We start from the raw sequence: 13,328 nt of genomic DNA, 5'->3' as shown, positions 1-13,328 counted from the left end.
CACTCAAATACAAAAGAGGGAATTTATGCGTGGACTCAGAGGAAATGGATGAGATTCTTCATGAGTACTTTGCATCGGTATTCACAAAGGAGAGGGACAAGACGGATGTTGAGGCTAGGGATGGATGTTTAAATACTCTAGGTCAAGTTGTCATACGGAAGGGGGAGGTTTTGGGTATTCTAAAAGACATTAAGGTGGACAAGTCCCCAGGACCGGATGGGATCTATCCCAGGTTACTGAGGGAAGCGAGGGTCGAAATAGCTGGGGCCTTAACAGGTATCTTTGCAGCATCCTTGAGCACGGCTGAGGTCCCGGAGGACTGGAGAATTGCTAATGTTGTCCCTTTGTTTAAGAAGGGTAGCAGGGATAATCCATGGAATTATAGACCTGTGAGCTTGACATCAGTGGTAGGCAAACTGTTGGAGAAGATACTGAGGGATAGGATCTATTCATATCTGGAAGAAAATAGGCTTATCAGTGATAGGCAGCATGGTTTTGTGCAGGGAAGGTCATGTCTTACAAACCTAATAGAATTCTTTGAGGAAGTGACAAAGTTAATTGATGAGGGAAGGGCTGTAGATGTCATATACATGGACTTTAGTAATGCGTTTGATAAGGCTTCCCATGGCAGGTTGATGGAAAAAGTGAAGTCGTATGGGGTTCAGGGTGTACTAGCTAGATGGATAAAGAACTGGCTGGGCAACAGGGGACAGAGAGTAGTGGTGGAAGGGAGTGTCCCAAAATGGAGAAGGGTGACTAGTGGTGTTCCACAGGGATCCGTGCTTGGACCACTGTTGTTTGCGATCTACATAAATGACCTGGAGGAAGGTATAGGTGGTCTGATTAGCAAGTTTGCAGATGATACTAAGATTGGTGGAGTTGCAGATAGCGAGGAGGACTGTCAGAGAATATAACAAAATATAGATAGATTGGAGAGTTGGGCAGAGAAATGGCAGAGTTCAATCCAGGCAAATACGACGCGATGCATTTTGGAAGATCAAATTCAAGAGCCGACTATATGGTCAATGGAAGGGTCTTGGGGAAAATTGATGTACAGAGAGATCTGGGAGTTCAGGTCCATTGTACCCTGAAGGTGGCAATGCAGGTCGATAGAGTGGTCAAGAAGGCATACAACATGTTTGCCTTCATCGGACGGAGTATTAAGTACAAGAGTCGGCAGGTGATGTTACAGTTGTATAGGACTTTGGTTAGGCCACATTTGGAATACTGCGTGCAGTTCTGGTCACCACATTACCAGAAGGACGTGGATGCTTTGGAGAGGGTGCAGAGGAGGTTCACCAGGATGTTGCCTGGTATGGAGGATGCTAGCTATGAAGAAAGGTTGAGTAGATTAGGATTGTTTTTGTTGGAAAGACGGAGGTTGAGGGGGGACCTGATTGAGGTCTACAAAATTATGAGAGGTATGGACAGGGTAGATAGCAACAAGCTTTTCCCAAGAGTGGGGGTGTCAGTTACAAGGGGTCACGATTTCAAGGTGAGAGGGGGAAAGTTTAAGGGAGATGTGCGTGGAAAGATTTTTTACGCAGAAGGTGGTGGGTGCGGGGAACGCTTTACCAGCGGAGGTGGTAGAGGCGGGCACAATAGCATTATTTAAGAGGCATCTAGGCAGGTAAATGAACGGGTGGGAACAGAGGGAAGTAGACCTTGGAAAATAGGAGACAGATTTAGATAAAGGATCTGGATCGGCGCAGGCTGGGAGGGCAAAGGTCCTGTTCCTGTGCTGTAATTTTCTTTGTTCTTTGTTCTTAAGTTGCCCAATACTTAGTATCCAATATTCCTAAAATCCTCCATTCACCACACCGCCCCTTTTTAAAAAATGAAGCAGCAATATAAACAGATGGATTCATTTTTCTAAAACCTTTTAACCGTAAACATATCTTCTGATTACATGCAACGTAAACTCTATAAGATATATATATCTACATTCTTAAACCAGTAAACATAACGATGAGTATGGTCCATTTTAGTCTTCTCACATGTAACAGTCATGATAAGGCATCCACAATCACATTTTCTCTTCCTGCCACATGTAGAATTCGTAAATTAAATGGTTGGAACAATAAACTCCATTGGAATGGTCTCGATTTTCGATTTTTAAATTTGTCCCAAGACTTTTAATGGATATGGTCTGTATATACAATTGTCTCACATAAATCGTAACTAACGTAAATGTAAAAATGATGTCATGCCATACCAAACTCAATGTCTCCTTCTCGATGGTTGAATATTTCCTTTGGTGAAGATTGAGTTTCCGAGAAGAATACCCAATTGGTCTTTTGATTCTTTTGTCATCTTCCTGCAGCAGTACAGCACCAACACCCACATCACTTGCATCGATTGCCAGCTTAAATAGCCCAGCGTAATTAGGTGTCATCAACACAGGTGGGATGGGTAACACAGTCTTCAGCTATTTTTAAAATAGATTTAGAGTTCCCAATTATTTTTTTCCAATTAAGGGGAATGTAGTGTGGCCAATCCATCTATCCTGCACATCTTGTGTTGTGGAGGTGAGATCCACGCAGACACGGTGAATGTACAAACTCCACACGGACAGTGACGCAGGGCCGGGTTCAAACCCGTGTCCTCAGCACTGTGAGGCAGCAGTTTAACCACTGCACCGCCGTGCCACCTGGCCTGTTGACATTCCGATGGCCACTGAAATCTTTTGTAGTTTTTTCGAAGTTCAGTCAGTGGAGCAACTGAGCTGCTGAAAAGTGGCACGAATTTCCAGTAGAAATCACTCTTGGCCAGAAATCACAGAACTTTTCTCCACGTTGATAGTATTGGCAACTCTCCAAAAACTTTAATTTTTACATTCCATGGGGGACATCTGACCATGTCCAATGGTATGGCCTAAGATTGTGACTTGTGGTTTCACAAATTCACTTTTAGCCAAATTTACCACCAATCCAGCTTCCTTAATCGATTGAATAATTCTTTCAAATGCTCCTTCCATGTTTCAGTGAACACCACCAAATTGTCAATGTACACTGCAAAATTGTTCAGTCTAGACCTTGTTGGTTTATCTTTCGAATGTTTCTGGCGCATTCTTCATTCGAAAGGCAGAGCTGGAAATTGATACAGACCATTTGGCATCACAGAAGCTGAAACATCTTTGCCCGGACTGATAAAGGTACTTGCCAATATCCTTTAAGTAGTCCAGTTTGGTAATAAAATCTGGTGGCCTCACCTTTTCACCACAGTCTTCCTGATGAAGAAGGTACAAATTTGATTTTGTAAATGCATTGACTTTTCTATAATCCACACACAATCATTGTGTTCCATCTGAAATTAGTACCATAGCAATCGGGGAGCTCCAATCGATGCAACTCACTTCGATGATATAATCCTTCAGCATGTTGTCAATCTCCTTCTGTACCTTTGCTAACTTTAGTGGATTGAACCTATGATTGCTGTTTAATGGGATTAGCATTTTCTACATCTATGTCAGAGATAATTACTTTTGTGCTTCCCAATTTATTCCCACATGAAATGAAAATGAAAATCGCTTATTGTCATGAGTAGGCTTCAATGAAGTTACTGTGAAAAGCCCCTAGTCGTCACATTCCGGCGCCTGTTCGGGGAGGCTGTTACGGGAATCAAACCGTGCTGCTGGCCTGCCTTGGTCTGCTTTCAAAGCCAGCGATTTCGCCCAGTGTGCTAAACAGTGACATACAGATAATGTGGCTGTATTAACTCTTTTAGGTCATTTTTATTTTCCTCTGGGGCAGCAGGGTGGCACAGTGATTAGCCCTGCTTCGTCACAGTGCCAGGGATCCAGGGATCCAGTCTTGGGTGGCTGTCTGTGTGGAGTTTGTATGTTCTCTCCGTGTCTGTGTGAGTGTTCTCTGGGTGCTCAGGATTCCTCCCACAGTCCAAAGATGTGCAGGTTAGGTAGATTGACCATGCTAAATTGCTAATAATTGTTTCCCTAACAGTGTCATGTGTTCAATCTATTTTTCATGTTCTTCTCCACCTATCAAAATTATTTTGTTTAATTATTTCAAATTCTATGCATGTCTGACCTGGTTCTTTCCTTAGATTTCTAAACTTGTCTGTAGGCTTCTGGCACTAATTCATATGCACTTCATATGTTTTGTCTCACCTCATGATAATTCCTAGAAACCTCCTCTATAGTGACACAAACACTCCCCTAGCTCTACCTACCAACATTGTTTGAACCAACACTACCGACATGGTCTTTGGCAAACTCAATTGTTTAGTCAAATGAGATGTAACTGGCTTCCACATCTTTCTCGTCAAATCATGGCAATACTTGAATATATTTAAATATACCCCTACTAAGCTTTCGAAGAGGAAGTATTTCTCCCTCTAGACCTTCCTCAGTTTTAGCCTTTAACTCCAACCTTTTAAGTTGATTTTCTTGCCTTGCCAGTTCCGAATTTCAAATTCTCTCTTTCCTTATCCCTTTTTTTGATAATCATTCCATTTCTACCTCAATCTTCCTCCTTTCCATTTCCTTTTGAAAAACCCTCTTTTTCCTTTCCTTCTGCTATTGCCAATCTCTCTTTTTCCTTTTCTCCTATTTCCAATTTCTTCACTTCTATTTGCAATTGAATTCTAGCTAATTGTAATGATTCAGGCAACGTCTCTGGCAAATGAAAATATTGAAATATGGCGTGTATTGTCTCTATTTAGCTCTCTCCCCCCCCCCCCCCCCCCCCCCCCCTCCCCCCACTTAGATAAGTTTAACTGCAGCTTCTGTGCCAAACCCAACAGTTTTGCTTTAGTGTCCCTTTGTAAACCACCCCAGGTAATCTCTCCCACACCCAGGATTTTTTTTTGCAACTGAGGGCCATCTCCATCCAGTCACTCCCTATTTACATTTCAAAACCTGAAAGAATGCAATCATTCCACACCACACTCACTGCCTTAAAGTTGAATAAACCCAAGCCAAGCAAGGAATTATACTTAAGATCCTGGACGAGCACCCAGTTTTATTATGATCCTAGACCAGGCGCCAACAATGGCTAGGATACTGGACCGAAACCCCAATATTTTAGTTTATTTTGTAAGATTTTGTGGAAAGAATGATTCACTCCAGAAGTGATTGCAGAAAACAATAGTGCTTTGGTATTTTGAAACAAAACTTTATTATGAATACAATATTAAACTCTTTAACTTCACACACAAAAAGAACAGCTTACAATTATCCCTTAAACACTACTTGGGTGGCACATGGCACAGTGGTTAGCACTTCAGCCTATGGCGCTGAGGACCCGGGTTTATATCCTGACCCTGGGCCACTGTCAGTGTGGAGTTTGCGCATTCTCCCCATGTCTGTGTGGGTTTCACCCCCACAACCCAAAGATGTGTAGGTTAGGTGGATTGGCCACGCTAAATTGCCCCTTAATTGGAAAAAAAAATAATTGGGTACTCTAAATTCATGTTTAAAAAACACTACTAGTCAATTCACCATTAAACAACAAGAAATTAAACACACAGCTCTAAATCCAGCTTAAAATCAGCATAGCATTGAGTAATACTTGCCTTGCAGAACAAATCATTGGCTACTGTTCGATCCCCTACTAGTCAATTCACCATTAAACAACAAGAAATTAAACACACAGCTCTAAATCCAGCTTAAAATCAGCATAGCATTGAGTAATACTTGCCTTGCAGAACAAATCATTGGCTCCTGTTAGATCCCCTTCAGACTCTTGCTGAATGTCTCCAAATAACTGTCTCAACTTTGTTCTTTCAGCCTCTTCCATGTCTTCAGACTGTTCTGTTGTAACTATTATTACTATTTTTAGAACTATCCTACTGGGAGAGAAAACTGCCTTTGCTTGTAGTCAAAACAAGGGCTGCCAGATCAGACTTCAACTCTCTTCAAAAACTTTCTCAAAAGGTTTCTCTGCATGCTTTAGCTCCACCAAGCACTGAAATTATCACCCCAAGATGAAAAACAAAATAATTGTCCAGGCTGAAAGCATGTTTATTCCCCAGGGACTGTCCGCAGTCATAACCACAGTGCATTAGCCCAGACTGAAAAACACATTCATAGAACATAGAACGATACAGCGTAGTACAGGCCCTTCAGCCCTCGATGTTGCACCGACATGGAAAAAATCTAAAGGCCATCTAACCTACACTATGCCCTTATTTATCCATATGCTTATCCAATAAATTTTTAAATGCCCTCAATGTTGGCGTGTTCACTACTGTTGCAGGTAGGGCATTCCACGGCCTCACCACTCTTTGCGTAAAAAACCCACCTCTGACCTCTGTCCTATATCTATTACCCCTCAATTTAAGGCTATGTCCCCTCGTGCTAGCCACCTCCATCCGCGGGAGAAGGCTCTCGCTGTCCACCCTATCTAACCCTCTGATCATTTTGTATGCCTCTATTAAGTCACCTCTTAACCTTCTTCTCGCTAACGAAAACAACCTCAAGTCCATCAGCCTTTCCTCATAAGATTTTCCCTCCATACCAGGCAACATCCTGGTAAATCTCCTCTGCACCCGTTCCAAAGCTTCCACGTCCTTCCTATAATGAGGCGACCAGAACTGTACGCAATACTCCAAATGCGGCCGTACCAGAGTTTTGTACAGCTGCAACATGACCTCATGGCTCCGGAACTCAATCCCTCTACCAATAAAGGCCAACACACCATAGGCCTTCTTCACAACCCTATCAACCTGGGTGGCAACTTTCAGGGATCTATGTACATGGACACCGAGATCCCTCTGCTCATCCACACTACCAAGAATTTTACCATTAGCCAAATATTCCGCATTCCTGTTATTCTTTCCAAAGTGAATCACCTCACACTTCTCTACCTTAAACTCCATTTGCCACCTCTCAGCCCAGCTCTGCAGCTTATCTATGTCCCGGCTTAAATTAGGTCAGGCTTAAAAGTCTCCATCTACTTGCAGCCTGAGTGGATCCAGAAGCACAGTAAGGTTTCTGTGCTGGCTGGTCTACAGTGGATATGATGTTCTCCATACATCAGTCTACAATTGGGGTTTAATATAAAATGCTGCCAGCTTCGATGCTGAGAAAGTGAAACATTGTAACTACTGAGTGACAGTATGAATCACAATTTAATTGTATAATTGTAAAAGGCACCAAAAAGTTTGAATCCCTAAAGATAAGCTTCAGCCTTGAGGTGATATTTTGGTGAACACAAGCTGTTGGGCACTCTGACCTCTTTAATGCTATTTAGTCTCAGAAGGTTGAAGCTTCAGTTTTCCTGGAAAAGGTCACTTTTCTAGTTTTATTTTCCTTCATTTTCATTAGTCATTTTGAAAGGGTGCTGAAGAAAGAAGAAAAAAATAACATTTGGGCAAAGCTCAGAACGATACCAAATTAGACAAAACAAAACTGAAAGTGGTCTTTGGTTCATCTTTGATCTGAAAATATAGACACGATTGCTCACATTTGAGAATGTTTGCTTCATACCTTTACAAAGAAGCAGGAAATTAACACTTTCCACTGACAGCATGGTCACAATTCAAACTAAAGATGTGGCTTCATCCCATTTGTTATCATTCGAGATAAAATGCCTGATAACAGGCGGATGTGGAAGTCAAACAGATTGTAAGTATCTGTACTCTTGTCTCTGATCTACAAATACCATATTATACAAGTGTTTAATTCGACAGGAAAGTTCTTGCAGGTTCCGGAGATATAATGACTCAATGTACATGGTTCAGCGTTTATTCATTCATGGGATGTGGGTGTCACAGTTTAGGCAAGCATTCAATTACCCATCCCTAATTGCCCCTGGGAAGGTGGTGGTAACCTGCTTTCTTCAACTGCTGCAGTCCCTGTGGTGTATTCTTGATTCAGAATAACAGCAAAATCTAATAACTGTAATTGTGAACTTGTTGGTGTCTCAGTAGGGTAAATGACTGAATGAATCCTGGCAAATATAAAACAGTTGACTAGTCTCTCACTGGTGGAAAACGTGATGGCGTCTCAGTTGTTATGATTAATTACTGAAAACTTTGACAATGTCAGGGCAATTGAGCAGCCCCTTCCCCAGTGTGAACTCGCTGGTGTCTCAGCAGGTTGGATGATTGAGTGAATCCCTTTCCACATGCAAAGCAGATGAATGGCCTCTCCCCAGTGTGACTACGCTGGTGTACAAGGAGATCATTTGACCGCCTGAACCTTTTACCACATTGAGAGCACCTGAATGTTCTCTCGTCAGTGTGAATACGTTGATGGGACATCAGGTCCTGGGAACTTCGATAGGACTTCCCGCAGTCTGGACACTGAAACAATCTCTCGGCTGTATGCAGATGGTGGTGTCTCAGTAGGTGGGATGACGTTGTGAATCCCTTCCCACACTCGGAGCAGGTGAACGGTCTCTCCCCAGTGTGAACTCGCTGGTGCATCAGCAGGTCGAATGACCGAGCAAATCCCTTCCCACACTTGGAGCAGATGAATGGTTTCTCCCGAATGTGACGTCTCTGGTGTGTCTGCAGGTTAGTTGAAGTAATGAATCCCATCCCACACTCGGAGCAGATGAATGGTCTCTCCCCAGTGTGAACTCTCTTGTGTGTCTGCAGGTTGGTTGAACTAATAAATCCCATCCCACAGTCTAAGCAGTTGAACGGTCTCTCCCCAGTGTGAATTCGCTGGTGTGTCTGCAGAGCAGATGACTGAGTGAATCCCTTCCCACAGTCCAAGCAGTTGAACGGTCTCTCCCCAGTGTGACTGCGTCGATGAGTTTCCAGGTCAGACGGATAATTAAATCCCTTCCCACAATCCCCACATTTCCATGGTTTCTCCACAATTGGGACAATGCTGTTTCTTTCCATGTTCAAAATGCAATGATAATCAGGTCCTAAAGAGTCATGTGACGGTCAGATTTTGATGTGATGTTTGGTTTGAGTTTGCCGTCTGAAAATCCTCCCCATTAACAATCCTGCAAAAAAGGTTATTACAAAAAAAAGTGTCAAGAGAAGGATAGAAATTGAGCCGAGACAAAAATGTGTCTTTGTTTGAATTTTTTGTGTGTAAATCCTCCCCTTCTTAGCCACTGTAAATGGAGTTTCCGAAATTCATCAGCATCTGTCCAGGATAGAAATTAACAATATTCTCTCTTCCTGCTGCCTGGGGCAGGATGACTGCGCATGCGCCATGCTACACATTCCCCCCTCTTAAGATGGCAGTCGTTAACTTGGGGTTTCCAACTCAGGCAGCTGCTGCCGCGGCCCCGTTTGGGGCCATCGGCATCGATCCGTTCATATTCGGACTTAAATTTATCCACTGGGTGTTTATGGAACATACACACCCAGCTGTTTACTCCATTACCTGCCTACAATCGGCTGTTCTTCTTGAATTGTGGAGTCGGAAAAATGCATATGCTTGGCTGCAAAGCTCACCCAACTACGCATGCTCCATTTCAAAACCAGCCCTCGTGTCTGCGCATGCGGCTCTTGCACATGGAGCACATTCATCCCCGCTGCGAATGTTGGGTAGCATATCTACCATTGAATGACGTTGCTGAATAAAAAAATACGTTTCCTCATTCAATTACGATTGGCGTCACAGGACCATGATATAAAATTATTAAAACAACTAATACCACAAACAAAGTTCATAGGACTTCTATCCTGGGTGTAATTAATAGCAGAACTCACTGGAGTCTCAACAGGTGTCATGATTTTTTTCCCCTTGAGAGGGTCCACTTAAAAGGTGCGTTGACAAAGGCAATGTACTGATTGTAGGTCATTGGGCAGCACAGTGGTTAGCACTGCTGCCTCACAGTGATTAGCGCTGCTACCTAGTAACCAAGGACCCGGGTTCCATTCCAGACTTGGGTGACTTTGTTACATGTTCTCCCCAGGTCTGCATGAATTTCTTCTGGGTTCTCCAGTTTCCACCTAAATTCTAAAAATGTGCAACTTAGGTGGATTGGATCAATGCGTGCAGTTACCAGGTTAGAGCAGGGGAGTGGGCTTAGGTAAAGTGCTCTTTGGGAGGGTCAGTGCAAAATCGATGGGCCAAATGACCTCCTTCTGCACTCTAAGAATTCCATGGAGTTTTTTAAATCCATAGTATTAATAGAATTTCATAGAATTTACAGTGCAAAAGGAGGCCATTCGGCCCATCCAGTTTGCACTGGCTCCTGGAGAGAGGACCCTACCCAAGGTTAACACCTCCACCCTATCCCCATAACCCAGTAACCCCACCCAACACTAAGCGACACTAAGGACAATTTATCATGGCCAATCCACCTAACCTGCACATCTTTGGACTGGGATTAGGTGGGGGAATTGAATAAATCCCTTTGCGAAGTATCTGAAAGCTCTCATTTTGGTGTGATTTCTGCTGTGTCAGCAAATGTTATGATAAATGAATCCCTTTCCACTTTCAGCTTGTGAACATTCTTTTTACAGTGGGATCTCAAGCCCTCTCCTGATCGATTCCACATTCACAACACTCGCCTGATAACTAAAGGCAAAATACTGCAGATATTGGACATCTGAAATAACGCCAGAAAATGTTGCAAATGTAGGGCGACATGTGGCAAAGTGGTTAGCACTGGGACTGCGGCGCTGAGGACCTGGGTTTGAATCCCAGCCCTGGCTCACTGTCTGTGTGGAGTTTGCACATTCTCCCCATGTCTGCGTGAGTTTTACCCCCACAACCCAAAAGATGTGCTGGTTAGGTGGATTGGCCACACCAAATTGCCCCTTAATTGGAAAAGAAAAATAATTGGCTACTCTAAAATTAAAAGAAAAAATGTTGCAAATGCTCAGCAGATGCGGCATTTTCTGTGGAGATAGAGCAACACAAATTCTGTGAGCTTGCAACAGTGAAATGTTTCTCAATCCACAGATGTTTCCAGATATGTTAAATATTTGATGCATTTTCTGTTTTTACTGTTTTATCTTCAGTTGCTCCTGAACTGTGAGATAGAATTATTAGTGCCTAGCTCAATTTTTACCAAGTGACACTTGAATTTACAATCACAAAATGCTGGAAATACAAAATGCAGGGCAGCTCTGACAGGCTGGAAAGCAGGAGCGATTAAATGAGAAAATGTTCTGCTGTTTTTCAGTTAAAAGTGCAGTGTGTAGCTTAGTGTCTGATTGGCTGAAGCTGCCCCCACCCTAATTGCTGTGAGGCAGTTATCTGTCAGTCACCTGAGGCCTGTTTAGGGGCACAAAGGTGCATATTGTATTCTCTTTGAAGTTTAGGAAGTTTTGAGTCATCGGTTAGCTGAGGTCTGTATAAAAGACAGACAGAAAGCGCACTCAGTATGCTTGCGCAAGTCGAGAAGACACAGCTGGAGTGAAGCACATCCAGAGTAGGAATTGCAACTTGGTAATTTGGTGCAGTGAGGTAATTCGGTGCAGAGTGAGAGAAGGTGCTTTTTCTATCCTGTTTTGTTCTCTCTCTTTCTTCTGGCCTGTAACTTTTAATCTGCCGGGAGAGAACCAGAGAACATCTGAAACCCTGGGTGAGTTCTCCCAGTGAGCCAAAGAAGACACAGCCAAAGGGAGTTTGGGAATTTGAAGCTGGTTGGGGAGGAGGTGCTTTTTAACCCTGGTAAGTGACTGGTAATTAGTTTTTCTTTTCATTGTCTAATTTATTTATTTTTTTTGAAATTGTAGTTGTACAAGTTTACCTAAGGTTTAAGACATAGATTACATAGAATTTACAGTGCAGAAGGAGGCCATTTGGCCCATCGAGTCTGCACCGGCTCCTGGAAAGAGCACCCTACCCAAGATTAACACCTCCACCCTATCCCCATAACCCAGTAACCCCACCCAACACTAAGGGCGATTTTGGACTCTAAGCGAAATTTATCATGGCCAATCCACCTTACCTGCACATCTTTGGACCGTGGGAGGAAACCGGAGCACCCGGAGGAAACCCAGGCACACACGGGGAGGATGTGCAGACTCCACACAGACAGTGACCCAAGCCGGAATCGAACCTGGGAGCCTGGAGCTGTGAAGCGATTGTGCTATCCACAATGGTACCGTGCTGCCCTAAGACATGGCAGGAGATCCCAGACCCATGTCATGCTCCTCGTGTGCGATGTGGGAGCTCAGTGACACGTCCACTGTCCCTGGCTCTTTCACGTGCAGGAAGTGTGTTCAGTTGCAGCTCCTGTTAGACCGTTTGACGGCTCTGGAGCTGCGGATGGACTCACTTTGGAGCATCCGCGATGCTGAGGAGGCCGTGGATAGCACGTTTAGCGAGTTGGTCACACCGCAGGTGAAAGTTACTGAGGGAGATAGAAAATGGGTGACCAAAAGACAGAGCAAGCGTAGGAAGGCAGTTCAGGTGTCCCCTGCGGTCATCTCCCTGCAAAACAGATATACCGCTTTGGATACTGTTGGGGGAGGTGGCTCACCAGGGAAAGGCAGCAGCAAGGTTCATGGTACCATGGCTGGCTCTGCTGCACAGCAGGGCAGGAAGAAAAATGGCAGGGCTATAGTGATAGGGGACTCGATCGTAAGGGGATAGACAGGAGGTTCTGTGGACGCAATCGAGACTCCAGGATGGTCTGTTGCCTCCCTGGTGCAAGCGTCAAGGATGTCTCGGAGCGGCTGCAGGACATTCTGGGGGAGGGGAGGGGGGAGGGTGAATAGCCAGCTGTCATGGTGCACATAGGCACCAACGACATAGGTAAAAAAACAGGATGAGGTCCTACAAGCTGTATTCAGGGAGTTAGGAGTTAAACTAAAAAGTAGGACCTCAAAGGTAGTAATCACAGGATTGCGACCAGTGCCACGAGCTAGTCAGAGTAGGAATGTCAGGATAGATAGGATGAATGTGTGGCTCGAGAGATGGTGCAAGAGGGAGGGATTCAAATTCCTGGGGCATTGGGACCAGTTCTCTGGGAAGGTGGGACCAGTACAAACCGGATGGTCTGCACCTGGGGAGGGTTTAAACTAATGTGGCAGGGGGATGCGAACCGATGCAGGAAGTTGGAAGGTAGTAAAACAGGGACAGAAGCAAAAGGAAGTAAGGGGAATGACATAGTCAAAAATCAAAAAGGGCGACAGTACAAGGTACAGTGACTGAGGGGAGCTCAGTGAATAGGCCCAGTAATACTAAATGGAATAAAACTGGAGATGTTAAGATTCAAACCAGAGGTAAGCAAACCAACATGAGTGTACTTTACCTGAATGCTCGCAGTATTCAGAATAAAGTAAATGAGTTGATGGCGCAAATCATCGTGAATGACTATGGTTTAGTGGCCATTACTGAAACATGGTTAAAGGATGGTCACGACTGGGAGTTAAATATCCGAGGGTATCAAACTATTCGGAAGGACAGAGTGGATTGTAAGGGTGTAGCTCTGTTATTT

The 13,328-nt window shown here is 43.9% G+C and overlaps 1 protein-coding gene across 1 annotated transcript; it reads right to left on the bottom strand.

Moving 5' to 3' along the window:
• Positions 1–6,767: 6,767 nt before the first annotated feature.
• Positions 6,768–9,396, bottom strand: LOC119952000 (zinc finger protein 239-like). The gene is made up of 2 exons (XM_038775456.1): positions 9,311–9,396; positions 6,768–8,921 (listed from the first exon to the last, which is right to left on the bottom strand). The coding sequence occupies exon 2, from the start codon at positions 8,812–8,814 to the stop codon at positions 8,005–8,007; it is 810 nt and encodes a 269-aa protein (XP_038631384.1). The 5' UTR covers positions 8,815–8,921; positions 9,311–9,396; the 3' UTR covers positions 6,768–8,004.
• Between the last annotated feature and the right edge of the window lie 3,932 nt (positions 9,397–13,328).

The sequence above is a fragment of the Scyliorhinus canicula genome, chromosome 17, assembly GCF_902713615.1.
Source record: "Scyliorhinus canicula chromosome 17, sScyCan1.1, whole genome shotgun sequence".
Lineage (NCBI taxonomy): Eukaryota > Metazoa > Chordata > Chondrichthyes > Carcharhiniformes > Scyliorhinidae > Scyliorhinus > Scyliorhinus canicula.
The sequence above is the reverse complement of the archived record's forward strand: the minus strand, read 5'-3'. Positions and strand labels throughout refer to the sequence as shown.

Coding starts and splice junctions, on each gene's coding strand:
- LOC119952000 (XM_038775456.1), bottom strand. CDS start 8,814: ATGGAAAGAAACAGCATTGTCCCAATTGTGGAGAAACCATGGAAATGT.